The 26,089-nt window shown below is 37.7% G+C and overlaps 1 protein-coding gene across 1 annotated transcript in view; it reads right to left on the bottom strand.

Annotated features, from left to right (window-relative positions):
• C1GALT1 (core 1 synthase, glycoprotein-N-acetylgalactosamine 3-beta-galactosyltransferase 1) overlaps positions 1-25,201 on the bottom strand; it is a 54,201-nt gene extending 29,000 nt beyond the window's left edge. The window contains exon 1 of the mRNA XM_017525185.1: positions 24,936-25,201. Within this exon, the coding sequence (XP_017380674.1) occupies positions 24,936-24,942 (7 nt within the window). The 5' untranslated portion in view covers positions 24,943-25,201. The remainder of the gene's footprint in view (positions 1-24,935) is intronic.
• Positions 25,202-26,089: the final 888 nt, after the last annotated feature.

Genomic DNA, 26,089 nt, shown 5'->3' with positions numbered 1-26,089 from the left:
GTAGAGACGGGGTTTCACCATGTTGACCAGGATGGTCTCGATCTCTTGACCTAGTGATCCACCCGCCTCGGCCTCCCAAAGTGCTGGGATTACAGGCTTGAGCCACCGCGCCCAGCACGTAACTAACTTTTAAAGGTTATCTTAGTTATAGCACTTTCCACTGCTCCCCTTCCCTAACTCCCATGGCCAAACTATAATACTACCCCATCAAGTGTTTTCTTATTCCTTTATTTATAACTTTATTATATACTCCTCAGTAAAGCTCCTCCTGAATGGCAGGTATGGCTCATTTATCTTTCTCTCGCCAGTACCTAACATACTGCTTAGCTTGCAAAAGCCATCTAGTTTTCTGAAGGGTAGAGGAGTGAGGTACAGTTGAAATGATTTTTCCAAATCAATACCTATGCTGCCTGATTTATGAAGCAAAATTGCTTCTAGGCCAGGCATGGTGGCTCATGCCTGTAATTATAGAATTTTGGGACGCCAAGGTGGGAGGATCACTTGAGCTCAGTACAAGGCTGCAATGAACTATGACTGTACCACTGCACTCCAGCCTGGGCAACAGGGTGAGATTATTCTTCTTTAAATAAATAAGTAAAAACAAAAACAAAAATTGCTTCTGTTGTATTTCAAATCATGCCTGCACCTCTGAAGTTTTTGATAGTGTTCTCAAAGCTTTTAAAGAAGTTTCTATCTTATTAAACAAAAACGAATAAAAATGAAATAATTTAACAGTGAATAAAGCATGTGTCCACATAGTCATTAAGATTTTACCCACGGCCAGGTGCAGGCGGCATGTACCTGTAGCCTCAGCTACTTGGGAGGCTGAGGCAGGGGAATCACTTGTGAATGACCACTACACTCCAGCCTGGGTGATGTAGCAAGACCATGTCTCTTAAAAAAAGAAAAAAAAAAAAAAAAAGAATTTGCTTACTATGAAATCAAGTCTGGTCTCATCATTTGAAGCTTTAAAGTACACTTTATAATACAAAGCATAAACTGGATGTATAACATGAACTATACAGATGCTTCACAATCAAGTTAAAATCAAGTTGCATAAGTCTCATGTTGGAATTCTATTTTTAAAAATATTTCTACAATTTCAGGTTCAGAAAATAAAAAGTCAGAACAGCTTTTTGTTACTGTTCCAAGAGTTTACAAATATTTTTTGCATCCTCAATAGATTTTACGGTGTCCAAGGTTGGGAGAAAGTTATACTGCTTTATCACACTGAAAACTTCTCAACAAATATCCTATCTGCCTTTCCCAGGAGTAAACTGACCCTTACTCATTAACAAGATTCAGAAGGCTATGATCCATACCTGGAAGTAGATTATTCTTGAAAAGCTTGTCTTTTTTGTTCTTTCTGCATCATGCTCCTATTTCTATACTTATAAGCAGAAAGTATCCATTTAAGACAAGGGAGCAGGTTATTAATACTGTATTTAATATTTGAAGCACTAGCCAATCCAACTGCACAAGAAGATAATGGTACAAATATTTCAGAAGAGGTGGTAAAATCATCATTAACTACAGATACAATGGTCATCTTTGGAAAGAAAACTAAAATGCTGTCCAAAAACAAAACAGTAAATTCACTTAAGGCTGCCATTTATAAAATATATGAAGTCAATCACTTTTTATATACAGGTAATAAGCAACTTATAATGGAAGACCACGTTGCAATAACAAACAAAAAAGCTATAAGTAACAAAGAATAACAAAACTAGAAATGTATAGACTCTACATTAAAAAAAACTATAATTCCATAAAAAATCTAAAATAAAACTGAGTAAACGGAAAGACAAGATATGTTGTGAGATAAGAAGAATCCATGATTAAGTTAGAGGATTTCTGGAAGATAGAGTAGAAAGCACCAAGAATCAGTCTGTATATCCAGAGAACACTTATGCTGGTAGAATCTAGCTGATATAGCTATTCTGAAACTCTCAAAGTATACTGAAAGCTTCAAGCTTCAAGAAAAAGTCCTGGACAGTAAGGCAAATTGTGGCTGATTTCAGTCAATTTCAGTTATTTGCTAAGCAATAGCTACCTACCCCACCCTCAGTCCCTCAGATAGGCAACTGTACATGTGTTCCTAGAGTAGCTCATATGTAGCTGTGGGAGTTGGGGTGGGCAATAAGGACCCCATCCTCCAAATATCAGGAATGGGTGTTCTGTTGACTGCTACTTCTGATCACGAAGATATAGTTGCAGGGGCTGACAGCCATTGTGGTTGTACCTCTATCCACTGATGCAAGCCCCTCTCCCTCTAGCTGAGGCAACTTATAGGGGACTTAAAGGCTGGTGCTTTCCCCAGCACTCTTCATTTTTGTCCTTTTCCTTTTTTTTGGGAGCCAGACATTAAAGACTGAGGCATTCAAAAGCAACTGCATATATAAGAGAAAACAGAAATTCACTATATAGTCCCCTTTTATCCACAGATAGTACTGAAACTTACACATATTGTGTTTTTTCCTAAATAAACACACCTATGAGAAAGTTTGATGTGCAAATTAGGCACAATAAGATATTAATAAAAAAAAAATTACAACGCTATGCCAGCATCACTATTCTTATGCCCTGGGGTCATTACGTAAAATAAAGGTTAACTGAACACAAACACTGCAATACCATGACAGTCAACCCAATAATCAAGACAGCTATTAAGTGACTCTCAGGTGAGCACTGTATACAATGTGCATATGATGGACAAAGGGGTAATTCCTGAGCAGGTTGGAACAAGATTTCATCATGCTACTCAGAAAAGAAATAAACTTATCGCTTATTCCTGAAGTTTATTCTGAAGTTTTCCATTTAATATTTTTGGACCACTGTTGACCATAACTGAAACTTAATTAAGTGAAACCAAGGATAAGGAGGGACTATTGTACACATATCTAGCTTAGGGCAGAGACACAGAAAAGACCTGAAAACACCCTAATTTTACATCTCAGACTGATCTTTAGCAAAGAGGCAGACTGCAACAATTAAAAAAATAAAAGGTAGCAAACCCTGGGGAAGGGATACCACCTGATTTCCAGAGTTACCACATTAAATTCAAGCATTTAGTTTTCAACAAAAAAATCACAAGGTATACAAAGAAACAGAAAAATATGACCCACCAAAAGAAAATAAATAAACAAATTGTCCCTGAGAAAAACCTGATGGTAGATCTATTAAACAAAGACCATAAAACAACTTTTTGAAAAATGCTCAAAGAACTAAAGGAAAATGTGGACCAAGTTTAGAAAATGATGTATGAACAAAATGGAAATATGAATAAAGACATGGAAAATCTGAGCCAGGCACAGTGGTGCACAACTACAGTCCCAGATACTCAGGAAGCTGAGATGGAAGGATTGCTTGAGCCCAGGAGTTTAAGTCCAGTCTGGGCAATAGAGCAAGACCTCATCTCTTTAAACAGAAGGCAAGAGAGTAAGAGGATGAAAACCTAAACAGATACACACAAAAATTCTGAAGCTGAAAAGTACAATAAATGAAATTAAAAATCCACTAGAGACTCAAAGGCAGATTTGGACAGGGAGAATAAAGAATCAATGAACTTGGAGAGAGAACAACTGAAATTATTGAGTCTTAGGAAAAGAAAGAAAAAAGACTAAAGAAATGTGGTCCTAAGGGACTTGTGAAACCATCAAGTAGCCTACACACACACATTGTCATAGTCTCAAGTAATGGAGAGAGAAAAAATGTTTGAAGAAACAATGGTTGAAAATCCCAATTTAATAAAAGACATGAATATAAACATCTAAGAAGCTGAAAAAGACTCCAAGTAGAATGACATCAAAGAGACTGATAGCAAAACACATTACAATGAAACCACTAAAAGGCAAAGAGAAAATCCTGAAAGCTGAAATAAAGAAGTAATTCATTACACATAAGCAGTCCTCAATAAAATTATCAGACTTCTCATCAGACACCTTGGAGGACAGAAGGCAGTAAGCCAATATATTTAAGATACTAAAACAAAAAAATTGTCAACCATGAATCCTATATATAGAAAAACTGTCCTTTAAAAGAAAAGCTGAGACATTCTCAAATAAAACATTCTCAAGTAAAAAGCTGAGAGTGTTCATTACCAATAGACCTGCTCTGCAGAGCAGAATTCTGCAGGATAAAACAAAAGAATACTAGATAATAACTTGAAGCTATATGAAAAAATAAAAACTGCAGTGACAGTAAATACACAGGCAATTATAAAAGCTAGTGTTAACTTTAGTTTAGTAACTCCACATTTTGTTTTCTACATAAGAGACTAACATTAAAAAACTAGTTTATATTTTTTGACACACGATGTACAAAGATGTAATTATGCAACATCAACAGGAAGTGGTGATGGAATTGTAAAAAAACATAATTTTTGTATGTTACTGAAATTAACATGGTATAAACAGCATATTATAATTTTTAAATATTAAGTGTGATCATCATGGTAACAAAGAAAATAGCTTATAGAATACACACATACACAAATGTGACAGTAATGCAGGAAATTCAGGTCAAAAAAAAAAAGCCATAAAGCACATAGAAAAAAACAGCAAAATGACAGAAGTTCTTATGATTTTAAATGTAAATGGTTAAACTCTAATCAAAAGAGATTGGCAGAATGGATAAACATCATCTAACTACATGCTGTCTACAAAAGACTCACTTTAGACCCAAATACACAATCAGGGTAAAACTGAAGGCATGGAAAAAAGATATTCCATTCATACAAGAACCAAGAGAACAGAAGTGCCATACCAATATCAGACAAAATTGACTTTAAGTCAAAAAACGTTATGAAAGACAAAAAAAATTATAATATTAATAAAAGATTCAAAACAGCAAAAGATATAACAATTATAGTTGACCCTTGAACAACATGGGTCTGAACTGTGTAGGTCCATTTATATGTGTATCTTCTTTTACCTCTGCAACCCAGGAGACATCAAGACCAGTCCTTCCTTTTCCTCAATCCAATGTGAAGAGGACAAGAATGAAGGGGTATATGATGATCTACTTCCACGTAATGAACTGTAAATTTTCTCTCCTTGATAACTTTCTTTACACATTATTTTCTGTAGTTTATGTTATCCTAAGAACACAGTATACAATACATATAAAATATGTGTTAACTGCTTATGTTATCAGTAAGACTTCCAATAGTAGTCTATTAATAGCTAAATTTTGGAGAAGTCAAAAGTTATATGCAGATTTCTGACTGTGTGAGGGGATAGCACCCCAACCCCTGTGTTGTTCAAGGGTCAGCTATACAAACATTTACATGCCTAATAACAGATCATTGAGATATATGAAGCAAACGTGAAAGAAATATAAGGAGAAATAGTTACATAATAATAGTTGGAGACTTCAGTTCCCCACTCTTAATAATGAACAGAACTACAGAGAATAGAGAACCTGAACAATACAATAAACCACCTTGGTCTAACAGACACAGACTGAACGTTCTGCCTAAAAATAAACAAATAAATATTGTTCTCAAGTACACATGGGATATTTCCCAGGACAGACCATATGTTAGGCTACAGATAAAGTCTTAATAGATTTTAAAAGACAGATATCATACAAAGTATCTTCTCTGAGTACAAAAGAAATCAAGAAAAGAAGGAAAATGGAAAATTCACAAATGTGTGGAAATCAAACAACTAATGGTGCAAAGAATAAATCACAAGAGTAATTAGAAAATAGAGAAAATGAAAAACACAACATAGAAATTTATGAGACAGAGACAAATAAAATTGAAAACACGTATTTTCATTTGCACAGTAAATGAAAATACCTAATGACAATATGAAAACGTATGTGATGTAGATAAAGCAGTGCTAAGGGAGAAATTTATAGTTATTAACTCTTACATGAAACAAAAAGAATATTCTCAATTCAATAACCTGTTTTTACAACTTCAAAACTAGAAAAAGAACAAACTAAACCTAAAGTTAGCAGAAGAAATAAAATAATGAAGAAAACAGAGAGAAACAAAATAGAAAATAGGAAAGCAACATGGAAAAATCAATGAAACTAAAAGTTGGTTCTTCAAAAAGAAAAAAGCTACTGACAAATCTCTAGCTACACTAAGAAAAAGAGAAAAGACTCAAATTACTGAAATCAGAAATGAAAGTAGTGCACTGCTACCAGTTTTACAGAAATATAAAGGATTATAAGAGGATACCATGAACAACTGAATGCCAACAACTGCATGCTCTAGACGAGAAAAAACGGTTAGAAACATGAAACTTACTGAAACAGAATCACAAACAGAAAATCTGAAAATCCTATACTACTAAGGAGACTGATTCAATAATAAAAAATCTCCCAAGAAAGAAAAGCCCTGGACATGATGGCTTCACAGGTGAATTCTACCCAACATCTGAAAAAGAACTGAAACCAACCCTTCTAAAACCTTTCCAAAAAAAAATAGAAGAGGAGGGAACACTTCCTGACTCATTCTGTGAGGCCAGCATTACCCTGATACCAAAGCCAGACAAAGAAATTACAAAAAAACTACAAACCAACAGAGGATACTAGAAACTGGGAAGGGAAAGTGGGGCATAGGGAGAGCTCTGTTAAAGGACACAAAATTACAGCTAATGATAATTGTTGGAGCAATGAATTATTGTATTTTATAATACTGTAGGATGACTATAATTAACAACAATATATAGTTTCAAATAGCTAGGAGGATACTGAATGTTCCTAACACAAAGAAATGGTAAGTCTTTGAGATGATGGATATATGCTAATTATCCTGATATATGTACTTCAACATCACTATGTACTCCATAAATATGTACAATGATTTTGTCAATTAAAAATTTTTTTAGAAAAAGAAATGAGAGCAACCTAGAGAGAGAGAGAGAGAGAAAAAAAAAACCAATACAAACCAATATCCATTATTAACAGTAATGTAAAAGTTCTCAACAAAATATGAGCAAACTGAATTCAGCAGCATACTATAAGATTATACATCATGACCAAATGGGATTTATCCTGGAATGGTTTTACATATGGAAATCAATCAAGGCAATACACCCCATTAACAGAATTAAGAAGGAAAAAAAAATGCTACATGGTCATCTCAATTGATACAGAAAAATCATCTGACAAAATTCAATATCCTATCATGATAAAAACACTCCACAAACTAGGAAATGAAGGAAACTACTTCAACATAATAAAAGCCATATATGAGAAATCCACAGTGAACATCACACACAATGGTAAAGGACTACATGCTTTTCCTCTAAGAGCAAATGGTAAAGGACTAAAAGCTTTTCTTCTAAGATCCAGAACAAGGCAAGAATGCCTGATTTCACCACTTCTATTCAACATAGTACTGGAAGTTAGAGCAATTAGGAAAGAAAATGAAACAGAAGACATCCAAATTGGACAGAAAAAGTAAAACTATATTCTTACAGATGATATGATCTTATATGCAGGAAATCCTAAAGATTCAAAAAAATCCTGTTAGAACTAATTAATCAATTCAGCAAAAAAAGCAGGATACAATGCCAACACATAAGAATTAGTTACACTTTTATACACTAATGAGAACAATTTTTTAAAGTAATAATTCCATTTATAATAGCATAAAAAAGAAACCTCAGGAATTAACCAAGATAGTGAAAAATCTGTACAACAAAAACTACAAAACACCGCTGAAAGAAATTAAAGAACACATAAATAAATGGAAAGACACTACATGTTCATTGATTGGAAACTTAATATTGTTAAGATGTTAATACTACCCAAACTGATTTATAGATTCAATGCAGTTCCTACTGAAATCCCAACAATGTTTTCTGCAGAAACAGAAAAATCCATTTTACAATTCAGAATTAAGGAACCCTGAATAGCCAAAACAATTCTGAAAAAGAGGAACAAAACTAGAGAATTCATACTTATTGATTTCAAAACTTACTACAAAGCTACATTCGTCCAAAGTGTGGTACTGGCATGAAAACAGATATAAAGATCAATGAAATAAAAAATTCAGAAGAAAAAAAAAGCATCTCACTTTATGGTCAAAGGAGTTTTGGGAAGCGAGCCAAGACCATTCAATGGGAAAAGGCCAGTGGTCTTTTTTTTTAACAAGTGGTACTGGGAAAACTGGATATCCACATGCAAAAGAATGAAGTTGGACTTTTATGTAACACAATACACGAAAGCTGACTCAAAATGGGAAAATAATGGTAGATAGTGAAAAGGATTAACTTGCAGCTCCCACTCAGAGAGACGCAGCAGTGTGTGGAGACTCACATTGTGAACTTTTGCTCCAAGAACTACCACAGGAACATACCAGGAAAACCTAGAGAAACCAAAGACCTTTCAAAGGAAGTGGTTTACTGCTGCTGGTCCCCTGAGAAAGCTGGAAAACTGTGAGTGCCCAATGTGTGAGAGGGAATGTCCACCCTGAACACACATCCTCACTGGGGAAACTGAAGGACTAGTTGACGAAAGAAGGATGTGACCTCACCTGGAGCTGAGATTAGAGAGCTGTGAGAAATATAAGGATAAAGGAAGAAGCGGAAGGCCCTGTGGGCATCAGGGAAGCCATTCCTGACTGTCTTACAGAGGTCCTTGGGGAGGGCTGCCAGTGGAACTGGGAAAAGACCACAAGAATAAGGAAATTTCCAGCTGAACTGTGTAACAATTTTAAACAAACACAAAGTTTCCTAGACAGAATCCCAGGAGGAGGTGAACAGGCAGTACTGAAAGCAACAAAGAAACCTTGGCAGGTAGGTAAGTGTGAATCCTTAAAGCCCTGCTTACTTTCTCAGGGGAGAGGGTTATAGTCTGGGGCAACTTCTCATACCTGCTCTACAGCTTCCTGGAAGCTTTATACTGCTGGAAGGGGCACCTTGAGAATGGGACTGGCCTTTCCGACTTTGTGGAAGCTGGGTGAGGCCTGTTACTGCTGGCTTTCCTCCACTTTTCTGATGACCTGTATGACACAGTAGAGACAGCCATAATCCCCTGGAGAATATAACTTCATTAGCCTAAGAACCACACCCCCATCTTCTACAGTAGCCACAGCATGCCCCAACCAAGAGAAGTCTCAGCTCAGACACGCCTAACCCAGATCCAACCTGATGGTCTTTCTCTACCCACCCTGGTAGTCTAAAACAAAGGATATAATCTGCTGGGCGCTCTATGACCCCACCCACCACCTGAGAAACCCAAATACCTCTATTGCCAACCCTAGGGCAAGCCTGTATCCTCTTTATACTATCACAGTTGATTCTCTCTTGAAAGTGCCACCTCCTGGCTGGAAGCCAACCAACACAAAAACAGTACACTAAATGAAACTATAACCAAAGACCCTCACAGAGTCCACTTCACTCCCCTGCTACCTCCACCAGAGCAGGTGATGGTATCCATGGCTGATAGATACCATCAGCCTGAAGACATCACATCACAGGACTCTTTGCAGACACTTCCCAGTACCAGCCTTGAGCCTGGCAGGCCTGCTGAATGGCTAGACCCAGAAGAGAAATAATCACTACAGCTCGGCTCTCAGGAAGCCACATCTCTAGGGAAAGGGGGAGAGTACCATATCACGGGTGCATCCAGTGGGACAAACTAACCTGAATAACAGCCCTTGAGCCCCAGATCTTCCCCCTGACATAATCTACCCAAATAACCAGAAAAACAATTCTGGTAATATGACAAAACAAAGTTCCTTAACACCTCCAAAAGATCACACTAGCTCACCAGCAATGGATCCAAACTAAGAAGAAATCTCTAAATTTCCAGAAAAAGAATTCAAAAGGTTATTAAGCTACTCAAGAAGGCACCAAAGAAAGGTGAATACCAACTTAAAATTTAAAAAAAAAAGGGGGGTTATAGGATATGAACAGAAAAATCTCCAGAGAAATGGCTGACATAATAAAAAACAATCACAATTTCTAGAAATAAAAGATACACTCAGAGAAATGCAAAATACACTGGAAAGTCTCAGCAACAGAATCAAACAAGTAGAAGAAAGAATTTCAGCGCTTGAAGACAAAGCTTTTGAATTAACCCAATTTGACAAAGACAAAGAACAAAATCATGCATAAAACAAACAAACAAAAAGAACGAAGACTACAAGAAGTTTGGGATTATGTTAAACGACCTAACCTAGGTATTCCCAAGGAAGAAGAGAATCTAAAGTTTGGAAAACATATTTAAGGGAATAACTGAGTGGTGGAAACAGGTTAATAACGTTGGAAAAAATCCACACAGAGACAATGGATCACTCAGCAAGACTAGTTCACTTCCTGCAGAAAGGGTGCCACCTGCCGGCAGTCTTGCCATGAGAGCACACCTAAACAGGGAGACAGGGACATCTGTAACTTTCATAACCTGACACAATCACCCTACTGCTGTGTCCAGATTCCACTGTCCAGAATGGGACCTCATATTTTATGCTTGACCTGATTTGCTAAAAACTTGGAAATTTCCTGAATAGATAAGGGGAAAGAAGAAAAAAAGAAGACTAGGAAAAAGAGGAAGCTAGTCAGGAAAAGGTTAGGAGGGTTTCCAAATATGGAATAGCATGCACCAGAGTTTGGAGCTTGCCCAGTTCGGTTCAGACACGCCGGAGCAAGTCAAGGTAGCTGATTTAAGATGTGGCTCATTTAGAGAATATATATACATGGGTATTGCAAGGCTGGTTGCCTCGCTGGGAGTTCGGACATGCCCATCTCCCTCCCTGCTTGAAAATTACATTATCAGAATATGCCCATCATCTAGCTCCGCCTTGGAAATCCCCTCTGCACTCGGCACCTAGCCTGCCTTGGAAATCCCCTCTGCACTCAGCACTTAGCCCACTCACCAGAAATCCCACCTACCTACCAATAGCAGCTCACCTCGTCCACATCATGCTTCTCCAAATCCAATCAAACGCCTTCACTCCCTATAAAACCCCACTCCTGAGAGGAGACGAGCGCGACTTCCCTGTCCCCTCTCCGTGGGACCACAGAACCTCGCCTGGGAGCTGAATAAATTGGCATCTAATTTTCTTGTGCTGGCCTCAGTTTCCTTGTTTTTAACTCGGCAATAAACCTACAGAGAATAAACTTTACAGGTATATGTTTATGTTAATAATGGATAATGGCCATACAGCAAGAGATTGTAACTCCTTATAATGTAGTCTAGGGTATAAACTTTGAAGAAGAACTTTCCTATCTCTCACATTGAAGAAAACCTTCCTGACCTTGCTAGAGATCTAGACATACAAATAAAACAAGCACAAAGAACACTAGGAAATTCATTGCAAAAAGACCATCACCTAGGCACACAGTCATCAGGTTACCTAAAGTCAAGACGAAAGAATGAATCTTAACAGCTGTCAGGCAAAAGAATCAGGTAACCTACAAAGGAAAACCTATCAGAGTAACAGCAGATTTCTCAGCAGAAACCCTACAACTTAGAAGGAATTGGGGCCCCTATCTTTAGCCTACTTAGACAAAACAACTATCAGCCAAGAATTTTGTATCTAGTGACTAAGATTCATAAATAAAGGAAACATAGAGTCTTTTTCAGACAAATGTTGAGAGAATTCACCACTACCAAGCCAGCAAGAACTGCTAAAAGGAGCTCTAAATCTTGAAACAAAACCTTAAATATGCCAAAATAGAACCTCCTTAAGGTATAAATCTCACAGGACCTATAAAACAATAACACAATGAAAAAAAAATGAGTTATTCAGGAAACAACACAATGAATAGACAAGTACATTACTTCTCAATATTAAGGCTGAATGTAAATGGTGTAAACACTCCACTTAAAAGATACAGAATAACAGAATGAATAAGAATTCACCAACCAAGAATTCACCAGACACTTTCTTGAAGTATCTGCTGCCTTCAAGAAACTCACCTAAGGACTCACACAAACTTAGGGTAAAGCAGTGGGAAGAGATATTGCATTCCAATGGACGCCGAAAATGAGCTATTTTTGTATCAGACAAAACAAACTTTAAAGCAACAAGTTACAAAAGACAAAGAGGGACACTGTATCATGACAAAAGGCCTTGTTCAACAGGAAAATATCACAATCCTAAATATATATGCACCTAACATTGGAGCTCCCTAATTTATAAAACAATTACTACTAGACTTTAGAAATGAGATAAATAGGAATACAACATTAGTGGGGGACTTCAATACTCCACTGATGGCACAAGTCATCAAGACAGAAAGTCAACAGAGAAATAATGGACTTAAACTATACCTCAGAACAAACTGACTTAACATATTCACAGGACACTCTACCAACAACTACAGAATATACATTCTATTCATCAGCACATGGAACCTTCTCCGAGATAGACCACGAAAGGCCACAAAACAAGTCTCAACAAATTTAAGAAAATCAAAATTATAGCAAGTACTCTCTCATGTTATAGTGGAATAAAATTGGAAATCAACTCCAAAAGGAACCCTCAAAACCACACAAATACATGGAAATTAAATAACCTACTTCTGAATGATCATTCAGTCAACAGTGAAATCAAGATGGAAATTTAAAAATCCTCTGAACTGAACGATAAGTGACACAACCTATCAAAACTTCTGGGATAAAGCAAAAGTGGTGCTAAGAGGAAAGTTCACAGCAATGAATGCCTATATCAAAAAGTCTGAAAGAGCACAAATAGACAGTCTACCGGGTTACACCTCAAGGAACTAGAGAAACAAGAACAAACCAAACCCAAACCCAACAGAAGAAAGAAAACAACAAAGGTCAGAGCATAACTAAATGAAACTAAAACAAACAAAAAAACAAAAAACACAAAAGATAAATGAAAGACAAAGCTGGCTCTTTGAAAAGATAAAATTGATAAGACATTAGTGAGATTAACCAAGCCAAGAGAGAAGATCCAAATAACCTCAATTAGAAAGGAAATGGGAGCTATTGCAACTGATACCACAGAAATACAAAAGATCATTCAAGGCTACTGTACTGAACCACCTTTATGCACACAAACTGGAAAACCTAGAGGAGATGGATAAATTCCTGAAAATATACAACCCTTCTAGATTAAACCAGGAAGAAATAGAAACTCTGAACAGACCAACAACAAGCAGCAAGACTGAAATGGTAATTAAAACTGCCAACAAAAAAAGTCCTGGACCAGATGGATTCAGAGCTGAATTCTACCATCCAAAAAAGAATTGGTACCAATCCTACTGACACTGTCCCACAATACAGAGAAAGAGGAAACCCTCACTAATTCATTCTATGAAGCTAGTACCACTCTAATACCAAAACCAGTAAAGTACATAACAAAAAAAGAGAACTACAGGCCAATATCCCTGATGAACACAGATGCAAAAATCCTCAACAAAATACTAGCTAACCAAATCCAACAGCATTACCAAAAAGATAACACACCATTATCAAGTGGATTTCATTCTAGGGATGCAGGGATGGTTTAACATATACAAGTCAATAAATGTGATAGACCACATAAACAATTAAAAACAAAAATCATATGATCATCTCAACAGACACAGGAAAGTCATGTGACAAAGTCCAGTATCCATTTATAATTAAAACACTCAGTAAAATTGGCATAGAAGGGGCATGACTTAAGGTAATAAAAGCCATCTATGACAAACCCACAGCCAACATTATGCTGAACGGAGAAAAGTTGAAAGCATTTCCCCTGAGAACTAGAACAAGACAAGGATGCCCAGTCTCACCACTTCTATTCAACATGGTACTGGAAGTCCTAGCCAGAGTGATCAGACAAAACAAGGAAATAAAGGGCATCCCAATCAGTAAAGAGGAAGTCAAACTGTTGCTGTTTGCATATACCAAGAAAACTCTATAAAGATTCATCCAAAAAGCTCCTAGAGCTGGCAAAAGAATTCAGGAAAGTTTCAGGATACAAAATTAATGTACACAAATTGGCAGTATGGCTATATACCAACAGTGACCAAGCTGACAATCAGATCAAGAACGCAACCCCTTGGACTATAGCAGCAAAAAAATAAAATACTTAGGAATACACCTAAGGAAGTAAAAGACTTCTACAAGAAAAACTACAAAACACTGCTGAAGGAATCACAGACGACACAAACAAATGGAAAACACATCCCATGCTCATGGATGGGTAGAGGAAATACTGAGAAAATGACCATACTGCCAAAAGCAATCTACAGATTCAATACAATTCCCATCAAAATATCACCATCATTCTTTGCAGAACTAGTAAACACAATCCCAAAATTCACAGGAAACCAAAAAAGAACACACATAGCCAAACCAAGACTAAGCAAAAACCAAAACCAAAACAAACCCCCAAAACCCACAAATCTGGATGTACCACATTACCCAAATTCAAACTAAACTAAACGGCATGATAATGGTATGAAAATAGGCATAAAGACTAATGAAACAGAATAGAGAACCCAGAAATAAAGCCAAATACCTACAGCCAACTGCTCTTTGACAAAGCAAACAAAAACATAAAGTGGAGAAAGGACACCCTATTCAACAAATGGTGCTGGGATAATTGGTAAGCCACATATATGAGATTGAAACTAGATCCTCATCTCTCATCTTATACAAAAATGAACTCAGGATTAGATCAAAGACATAAATTTTTTTGGACCAGAAATCATAAACATTCTGGAAGATAACCTCAGAAAAACCCTTCTAGACATTGGCTTAGGCAAAGACTTCATGACCAAGAACTCAAAAGCAAATTCAACAATAACAAAGAGAAATAGATGAGACTTAATTAAACTAAAAAGCTTCTGCACAGCAAAAGAAATAATCAGTAAACAGACAACCCGCAGAGTGGGTGAAAATCTTCATAAACTACGCATTTGACAAAGGTCTAATATCCAGAATCTATCAAAAAACCCAAACAAATCAGCAAGAAAAAAAACCAAACCATTCCATCAAAAAGTGGGCTAAGGACATGAATAGACAATTCCCAAAAGAAAATACACAAATGTCCTACAAACATATGAAAAAATGCTCAACATAACTAATTATCAGGGCAATGCAAATCAAAACCACAATGAGATACCAACTTACTCCTGCAAGAATGGCCATAATAAAAAAAACAAAAAATAACAGTTGTTGGCATCAATGTGGTAAAAAGGGAACACTTTTACACTGCTGCTGGGGATGTAAATTAGTATAACCACCATGGAAAATGGTGTGGTGATTCCTTAAGGAACCAAAAGTAGATCTACCGTTTAATCCAGCAATCCCACTGCTGGGTATCTATCTACACAGAGAAAAAGAAGTCATTATATGAAAAAGGCACTTGAACACACATTTATAGCAACACAATTTGTAACTGCAAAAATATACAATCAGCCCAAATGCCCATCAATTAACAAGTGAATAAAGAAAATGTGGTATGTATAATATAGACACACACCATGGAATACTACTCAGCCACAAAAAGTAATGAAATAATGGCATTCACAGCAACATGGGTGGAGTTGGAGATCATTATTCTAAGTAAAGTAACTCAGGAATGGAAAACCAAACATTACATGTTGTCACTCATGGGTGGGAGCTAAGCTATAAGGATGCAAAGGCATAGAATGATGCAATGAACTTTGGGAACTCCAAGCAAAGCGTGGAAGGGGGTGAGGGATAAATGACTACACATTGGGTACTGTGTACGCTGCTTGGGTGAGTGGTGCACCCAAATTTCAAAAATCACTACCAAAAAGCCTATCCATGTAAACTAATACTACCTGTTCCCCTAAAAACCTATTGAAATAAAAAAAAAAAAGAAAAACTCAAAATGGATCAAACACCTAAATATAAGACCTAAAACTATAAAATTCTTAGAACATTGAACAAAAGAGCTTCATAACATTATATTTGGCAATGATTTCTTGAATGTGACAACAAAGGCAGAGCCATTGAAAGAAAATATTGGCAAATTAGATTTCATGAAAAAATTTTAAATTTGTGCATAAGACCCTATCAACAGTAAAAAACACAACCACAGAATGGGTGAAAATATCTGCAAATCATGTATCTGATAAGAGATTAGCATCCAAAATATATAGAAAATTCCTAAAACTCAACCAAAAAAAAAGTCAACCTTATTCAATAGTATGCAAAAGACTCTAGACATTTCTCCTAAGAAGACACACGAATGGCCAGTAAGCACATGAAGATACTCAACATCTCTAATCATTAGCAAAACAAATCAAAACTACAATGTGATGCTGCCTTATACCCATAAGAATGGCTACCACCAAAAATCAGAAAATACCAAGTGTTGGAGAGAACGTGGAGAAATTGGAACCCTTGTATACTGTTGATATGAAAGTAAAATGTTAATGCTGCTGTGGAAAACAGTATGAAAATTCCTCAAAAAATTAAAAATAGAATTATCACATGATCCAGCAGTTCTACTTCTCGATATATATCCCTTGAGAGCAGAGTTTCAAGAAGGTACTTGTACACTCATGTTCACAGTAGCAGTATTCACAAGTGCTAAAATGTGAAGTAAACCAAGTGTTGACTGAAGGATGAATGAATAAACAATATTGGTATTTACATACAATGGAATATTATTCAGCCTTAAAAAGTAAGGATATTCTGACATATGTTACAAAACGAATGAATCTTGAGGACATTTTGCTAAATGAAATAAGCCAATCACAAAGAGACAAAGAATGCACAATTCCACTTATATGAAGTACTCTGAAGTAAGGAAAATCAGCGATAGAATAGAATTTTGGTTTCCAGGGCCTGTGGAAAAGTGAGAATGGAGAGCTATTGTTTAAATGGATGTAGAGCTTCAGTTTTACAAAATAAAGAGCTCTGGAGATAGATAGCAGTGATGGTTGCACAACAATATAAATGTACTTAATACCACTGATCTGTAAACTTAAAAATGATGATGATGGTAAACTTTATATGTATTTTATCACAATTTTAAAAAATTGAAAAAAAGTATCAAGGATAACAATGTTGATTTCCTCCAAATTAACCTGTATGTAAAGTAATCCCAGCTAAAACACAGGAAGATTTTAAAAAATTATATAACTTGGCAAAAAGTATTCTCAAACTTTGAACCAATAAACATGTGAGTGTAACTGTGAAATTCTGAAAAGGGGCATTGTGGGAAGAGGTGTATTAATCTCATCAGATCCATTTTAAGTTATAAAAAGATTTTTAAAAATTAAATAATATGGCAAAAATTATTCTAAATGTTATCTGGAAAAACAGGTGAGTATAACCGGAAAATTCTTAAAAGGGGAACTTGGGGGAGAGGAAGAGACAAAGTTTACTACATATAAAAATATATTACCTTAAAAAAAGGTAAAGTAATGAAAACAATTTGATATTTAGACTGAAAAGACTGAGTCTGTTTAAAAAAATGCATTTGTTAATACTAAAGACAATGTGTTGAGAAACTGTTCTCTGCAATCAGACTGTTAAAAACTATGTTGTTTGAAATTACATAAAGTGAGAATGGAACATCCCACTCTTGCACTGATGGTGGATCATTATGAAACAGAAGCAGCCTCAATTTGCAATGCAGAGCTTCAGATAAAGGGGTTTCCAGACATAACATTCCACATGTATTTTGTAGTCTCCAGGGAATCAGAATCCTGAGTCAGCTTCGTAGCCTAGGCCTGATGTTTACTAACCCTTGAAACACAGTCTTGCTGTGCTTTAAGCTTATCAAATATTGTTGCATTTAAACTTTGTCCAAATTCCACCATTCTCCAAAATCCTATAATAACCCTGGTTCCTTCTTTAGTGAAATGCTGGCATTTCCTTTGCTGTGCAAGTCTCCCTCGCTGCAGCAAGCTAATTAACCTTTGTCAGCCTACAGATGTGTCCCGGTGGTCTTTACCAGATGGATTTTATAAAGAGGCTTTATCAGGATGAAACAAAGAGTCTATGAAAAACAAAAGTTCATTTGGAAATTTAATACATAATAGCACTTCAAATCAAGAAAAAGATGGCTTATTGAAGAAATGGTATTGAATTAATTAATCTTTTGAGAAAAAAACAAAACCAGCTGGATCCTTAACTTTCTGATAACAGTTCCAAATGTTTCTAAGATTTCAGTATTTCAGAAAATGGATTTAAAACAAAACTGGAAGAAAATATAGTTCTGCATTTTTATATTATGAATTGAGGTCTCTCCTGAACTCGGAAGCTATGACTATTAAAAAACCATGAATTTATTCATTGGATAAATTTCTGGCAATGAAGTCGCTGGTTAAAAGGTCTATTTCTGTATGAAATATATTTTTTAAGGTACAACAAAAAGTACCAAAAAGTATCATAAATAATAAAAAAAGATCAATAATTAACCAAATATAAAAATAGATAAAGAAAATAAAAGATTCACAGAGAAAAATGGTCAACGATGTTCAAATTTCACTCACAAAGAAGGGTAAATCAAATGAAAAGATATTATTTTTAACATATTGGCAAAACTTTTAAAGTGTATTAACAGCTGTCATTGACACAGATATGAGAAAATGTAGAGTCCTATATTCTTTCACGCAATATAAACTTTTACTGTCTTTTGGAGGAGCATTTCACATCTTTTAAAATTTTTAATTATGCCTTGATCCATCACTTCATGATCAGAAATTTATTTTACAGATACAGTCATAGAAGTCAGCCAAGATGCTCATGACAGCCATAACCATAAGATGTTTGTCTGTTGATTGAGGAACTAGTTTAAAAAAAGAAGAGATACTGCAGCATAGAATACTCGTAGCTGTTAAAAATAATGATCTGCATGTGCTGATGAAGGAAAGTCTTTGTGCTTTTGATAAAGGTTACTTTTCATTGTTAATAAGGTGTACTGGGTATTTTTTTAAGCATCAGAAAATGTAAAGAAAACAAAAGGAACCCAAACAAATGGAAGAGAGAGAAAACCATATACATACAGAAGAGTAAATTTTCTTTACCATCTCTACCACTATCTCTCCCCAAAAGTAACTGCTTTCGTATTGTTGGGTAATGCCTATATCATCACACATGTATGTTGAGCTTTTAATTTACATCAAAGATCATGCTTATCCATTAGTCTGCATTTTTCCCCTTCATTTATTTTTTCCATAACACAGTCATTCATTTTAACAACTGTATAAAAGGTTTATTTTTTTAAGACAAAATACAAAAATCTTTCTATTATGATCTCACTTGGCTTTTTAGATGCTTCTGTATATACTAAAAAATCTATTAAGATATATATATATACGATATTTAACAAGAGCTATCTCTGGGAACTAGTACTGGGTGGCACAAGCAAGAAAGAATTTTTTTTCATTTTATAACCTTTTGATGTTTTAATTTTGCATCAGGTACAGACATTATTTTTCTGATAAAACTTAAAGGGAGGCTATTTTTATCTACAGAGTAAAATATAATAAAAAGTAAAGTCCACTAATTTCTCCATATCTGTTAAAATGATCTCTTTCTCCTTTCAGATTTATCCAAGTTTCAGATTCACATACACAAATGCCTGCTAAACACTTCCACCTGGAACATAGGCATCTCTAATTCAACACACCCAAAGTGACTCATTACCTTCCTCTTCTCCTTTTACCTTAATTACTGGTAATTATCTAAATTACTCACCAATGGGTTCCTATTTCACTCAAAGCCCTAAGATTATCTAAACTAAAAAGTACAGACACATTCTGAATGCTTCCCTTATCTTCACCCCAAATTCAATTACCAAGTCTTGCCAACATTACTTCCTAAATATTTTTCTAATCCATTGTCTCCTCTCTATTTCTATTATTTATCCTATGTCAGACTCTCCTCTCTTCCCCAGGCTATTACAATATCTAACTTGTATGACTCAAATGCTATCCCTCTTTAGCTCATAGCCCTTCTGTCACCAGAATGACCTCTCTAAAATGAAAAGCTGACCATGTCACTCCAGAAATCCTTTCATGGAACCCCACTGCTTACAAGACAAAAACTAAACTTTTTTTAAACATGATATATATAAAGGCTATGATCTAGAGCCTGTCCAAGTTTCCAGCCTCATCTTTTGCTATTCTGTGCCTTATAATTTATGTCTGTTTCAGCAATCCTGATCTACAGTTCCTGAAAGATTCTCAATACAGTCAGCTCCTCTATTCCTACTGTTTTCTCTGACTACAACACCTGCTTCCTACCATCCTCTGTAAATCCCATGAAACCAAGGTTTCTTAACCTTGGTGCTACTGACATCAAGAGCTGGATAACCCTCTGTTGTGGAAATTGTCCTGTTGACTGTAGAATGTTTAGCAGCATTCCTGGCCGCTAAACTAGATGCAAGCCAGTACCGTTCCCCCTAGTTTTGACAAACAATGTCTAGACATTGCTAAATGTTTCCTGGGGAAGAAAACAGGCCCAAGTAACCACCTCTCCACTAACTTGTTAAAACTGTTTCTCATATATACATAAAAGATCTCAGGAAGAAGAGATAAGACTATTTTTAACACTAATTGCCTTTCAGGAGAACAACTAGGTAACTGGGGTAACTGGAGTGGGATGAAAAAAATTTACTTTTCACAACATTTACCGTGTATGTTTTTAGTCTTGTACCTCTTCTAACCTCTCCACTGCTATCACACTGGTCTGAGCCACCTCTAACAACTGTAACAACATTCTAACCATCTCTTCCCTTCCTTTAGCCTTTCCTTCTTTGGCCCATTTTTACCAGTAGCCACAGTGATCCTTTTAAAACTGAAATCAGATCATATCACTCATTTGCTCAAAACCCTCCACTGTCCTCCTAGTATCAGAGAAACTCAAAACCTTACAACAATCTTCACACAATCGGCATCCTACTGCACCACTTTCTTTCTGATCTCTTCTCCCTAGTATCTGGTGCTTTTGTAGGTCAAAAATGAACAAACAGCAACAATTTTATAGATTGAACCTAATACTGTTTCCTTCACTATGTTTTAATGCTGGACTGCTTGCCATTCCTCCAATGTGCCAGGGTCTTTGCGCTTACTGTTCTCTGCTGAGAACACACACCTAGATGGCTCATATGGCTCACTCTAACTCCTTCAGGTCTTTACTTTTCAGGGTCTTCGCTGGCCATCCTATTCTTACCCACAGCACCTATTAATAGCTAATATTATTTAACTTCCATCTTGTTTATTGTCTCTTTTCCATCTTGATCAGTGGTTCTGAAACCTGAGTCTGCATCAGAATAATTTGGAAGGCTAGTTAAGCAGTTCTGTGATGGAGACTGAAAATGTCAATTTCTAACAACTTCCTAGGTGATGCGGATGCTATAGATCCAGGGACCACATTTTTAGAACGTGTGTTTGAGAATGTAAGTTACATGAGGACAGAGATTTTTGTCTATCCATTGTTTTATCTCTAGGACTTGGCACACAGTAAGCACTTGCTGTGGTCTAAATGTCTGTCTCCATCAAAACTCATGTTGAAACTTTATTGCCAGTGTGGCAGTACCGAGAGCTGGAGTCTTTAAGTGATGACTGGATCCTAATGCTTTGGCCCTCATGAATGGGTTACCATGGGAAAGAAACTGGTAGCTTTATAAGAAAGAGTTCTGGGCTAGCATACTTGGCCCCCTCACCATGTGGTACCCTGTGCTACCTCAGGACTCTGTAGAGTCCCTACCAGCAAGGTCCTCACCAGATGTGGCCTCCTGACGTCAGCCAGGACTTTTCAGCCTTCATAACTGTAAAGAATAAATTTCTTTTCTTTACAGAATAGCCAGTTTCAGATATTCTGCTAGAGGTAACAGAAAACGGATTAAGACATACTGATATATGTAAATAAATGTATGGGTCCCATCCTGTTTCCATTGTAGCCTCTGATTCAGCCTATGATGCTAAACATCTACTGAACACTGTAAAATACAAACTGCGTAACTGTTATAGGTTAAACTGTGTCTCCCCAAAAGATAGGCTGAAGTCCTAATTCTAGTACCTCTGCATGTGACCTTATTTCAAAATAGGGTCTTTGCAGATGTAATCAAGTTAAGATGATGTGATTAGGGTAGATCTTAATCCAATACGACTAGTAACCTTTTAAGAAGGGGATCACACCATATGAAGACAGAGCCACACAGGGATTATGTCATGATAACAGTCAGAGACTGGAGTGATAGCTGCAAGCCAAAAAACACCAAGGACTGGCAGTAACACAAGAAGCTAAGAGGGATGGAACAGATTCTCCCCTTGAACCTCGAGAGAGCATGGACCTACCTATATCTTGATTTCAGACAGATACTTTGTCTCCAGAACTGAGACAATAAATCTCTTGTTTTAAATCACCCAGTTTGTGGTATTTTGTTACCGCAGCCCTAGAAAACTAATACAATGATCAAGAAAGCAAATAACTATGCCAAGCTGTATTTAATTTCAAATTCTGCCTATTATCCAACATCCACTAGTTTAAATGTGCTTTAGTATACAGGTTTCCCATTCCAGAATCTCCCTAATTTTGCCTCTCTTTGCCCACAACATGCCCCTTCAATGAGCAAGGCAGCACATACTACAGGTGCTAATTTATTTGCTTTCCTTTTGTTTCTTCCACCTTCTTATGTGCTTCCCTAGATCACAAACACCGGTTTCTTTATATATATTTTTTCTTTCCAAGGGACACTTCCTGTTCTCATACATTACAGATTTTGGCATATATTTTCTCCTTGGACATTTGTGTTAGCTGCAAAATAATTTAAGTACACATTGGAGTTCCTCTCTAACCAGGTTTTAAGATAAAAGGCTAACTTTTCATTTTATGGAACAAGTCTCCTTCCACCCCTCCCCCCCAGACATCCCTTTCTTCTTTTAAAAGAATGACTTAATCCCACTGAACCTGGAGTAAAAACATTTTTGTCATGCCTTTCTTTCAGCTTTGCTATAGTTTGTACACCAAACTCGTTAATCAAATCCTAAGAATCTTCTAAACGAAAAATGGTTGTATTAGGAAACTTAAACTTTTAAGCCTATATGAATTCAATTTCAGCATCAAGCTTTCCATTTTCTACTTAAGGTTTATTTATAGCTGCACGGTCACAAAAATTCCCATCAATGATTTTACCATACACGGACTCTACTTTAAATTACGATGACTTATAAAGTTAAACCGTATAATGTAATTTTAATTTTAGCACAAATCAACATATAAATAGCATATGCCCAGTGACATAAATTTTCATATTTCTATTAGGTAAACATGAACTTATTAGATGTACCCTGAATAAATTTGTGATACAATTCTAAGAATAACTGGATATTGAATTTACTCAGAAACATTGACCAGTATAGTCTTAAAAAGCATAATTAAGAAAAACTTTAATAGGAAACACAATATTCCTAAAATGCTTAATCCTAAGTAGAAAGATACACAAAAATACAAATTCCAGGCAAATTTAAGAGAGACATTTAATAATTCTCCACTAATACTGAAAAATTGTCTTATCCTATGAAAAAATTTAAATGAGTCATACTTTCCTTACTAAATCATTGTTTTACTTAACATATGAAGAGTTAACTGCTAACTTTAAACTTCATATTCATTTAAACTGTACATCAATATAAAGGCCGGTAGAAAATATAGTTTACTATATACAATACTTAGAACATAGAGTATCATGTGCATCAAGCTCATTTGACATTTAACTAAGAGGGTGAAAAGCTGTCATCTAAGTACCTACTAAAAACTCAGATTCCCACTTTCCAAACTCACACCAGAAACAAACAACTTGAAATTATGCATAGCACTTTTTCCTGCCATCTAGGCAGAGGTATGTTCTATGCCCAACTTTTAGTAAATTAACGTATTTCTGTCCCTTACATGTTGGCCTAATTATTCACTGATTCATTATGGTTCTAAATTTATAACTTTTAAATTCATAATGAAATCAATCCATGGTTAGCACAATAGTTTTCTATCTTAAAAGTAAATACAGTAATATCTACAATGGATGTAGAGAAATATAGTAGAAATCTAGAGAATTTTTCCAGGATGTGTGGGTTTTTTGTTGCTGATATTGTTGTTTGTTTTAAATGGGGGATGGTGGGGGGTGGGGAGATGGTAAGGGCCAGTAAAGAATAAATCCACAGAGCTAAATTACAGTCATCTTTTAAGAGTGTACAACTTACCCAAATTCAAAGCAATATGGACAACTTGTCAATACCTACTAATCCCATCACAATTTGTTGAGGGGGGAGATGGGGTAGAGAGGCAAAAAAAATTTTTTTAATAAAAATTTTTAAATGCCTTTCTTCCTCCTCCTCCACGCAGCGAATGCCCCAACACACACGTATCTGGTTCACTCTGCCGGCGGCAGGGAAACTTAAAGAAATAAATCAGCTACAGACAAACCTGATGATCCAAGCTAGCCCCAAGCAACCTCCAGGCACTTCCAAAAGGAGCGCTGGGCGCTCAGGCGGCGCGGCAGCCGAGTGGCCCTCGGCGAAGGTGCCCCACACCTGGGCGCCGAGTCCGGCGGGACCCACAGGTCGGCGGGCGGGGACAACCCGAGAGGAGGGGCGGGGAGGGCCCGGCGGGACAGGACCGCTAAGTGGTCCCGCTAGGGTGCAGTCCGGGTCCCATTGCTGCCGCTGCTGCTGTTGTTGGCGCAGCGGCCGCCAGGCAGCGCGCGGGCAGAAGAGGGGCGCGAGCGGGCACAAGGGAAGGACCCACGACGAACAGAAGGATCCTGTCTACATGTCTACAAAATTGCGACCGGGTACGCACCCGGCCCTTGTGGCAGACAGCTGAGGCGCCGGGAGCAGGAAGTCCCCGCGCCTTCCTCAGGAGCCGGGACGCCCCCAGCCCGGCTCTGACCCCGAGACACCTGTTCCGCCGCGCCAGAGGTTTGCTTCTATCCTTCACGCTTCCCCACCAACCCGGAGATGGGGGAGGGCGAGGGGAACCGAGACCTTGGACCCGCAGCCTGAGGGCGCCTCCGCCGGCCGTACCTGACATCAGCCGCAGCTCCCTCTCGCCCCTCCTGGGGGGCGGAGAGGAGGGACAACACGGGACCGGCGACCTCTGCTTCTCTGGGCAGCCGCAGAAGTGGCTTGTGGCCGCTAAGCTGAGGCCGCCCGCTGCCGCTTAGATGATTCCCCGGCAGCGGCGGCGGCGGCAGCCGAGGCGGGCCCAGTGCTCGCTCCCGCCCGTTCGCTCCGCCCCTCCCCGCAGCGCTTCCTGGCCGCGGCCAGCCTACGGCGCAGCCGCTGCCCGGAGTCTCCTGGCGCTGACGTCTCCGCCGCCGCACCAGCCCCAGGGAAGGGTGGTGCAGGAGGGGCACGGAGGGCGGGGATACGGCGACGTGAGGACGCGGGAATTGGCCGCCGAGCGCACGCTCCGCCCTAATGCGAAGGGGTCTGGGAAGTCGGATCTTCCACGAGCCTTAGATTTCCCTGTAGCCCCCTTGCGGCTTGTCTCTGCTGCCCTCCACCTTTCTGATCCTGCTGTAAGGTCAGGCACTAACTTCCGGACCTTGAGCGGGAAGAAAGCAAGGAAACCACAGGGAATGAGAAAGGAGATGCCTGAGGGACCTTTGTCTGAGGTACAGGCTGTAACCCTGCAGGACTTTTGTGGCTTCTAGCCTGCTCTTAACCCGTTCATTTGTTTTTCCTGTTCTCTCCCGTACTCTCTTTACTCAGTATCTCTCTGGGCTTAATGAAAGGAAATAATGATTAGATGAAGTATCCAAACGGGTGCTGGGTCATCATGTGTGAACCAGGAAGAGCTGAAAACCGATATAATGGTACCAGAAAGCTTTCTGTAGGCACACTTGGTCTTTGGTTCTGTCAGCGCTTCGGTTCTGTGGGTCAGTGGCCGGAAAAGCTTCTTCCGGGCTTAACTAAAAACTAAACCTATCTCCCCTTTCGCTGGCCAGAGGGCTCTGAATGAGGAAGTTGTCTTTGGAAAAGGGGGAGGAGGCTGCCACCTATTGAGGCAATTCCACAATAGTCAGGTGAAGGTAAGGTATAGGCCTTACTGCGGTTAACCATTATCTACAAGACCAAGCTCCAGAATGGGAAAGCTACCCTGCTTCCTTTAAATGCCGTAATCAAGCAGTTCTTTAGTACTCTACAGCATGGTTGTTTAGAGTATGGGCTCTGAA

Source organism: Cebus imitator, unplaced genomic scaffold (genome assembly GCF_001604975.1).
Source record: "Cebus imitator isolate Cc_AM_T3 unplaced genomic scaffold, Cebus_imitator-1.0 Scaffold37, whole genome shotgun sequence".
NCBI lineage: Eukaryota > Metazoa > Chordata > Mammalia > Primates > Cebidae > Cebus > Cebus imitator.
This window is presented reverse-complemented; position numbering and strand designations above follow the sequence as displayed.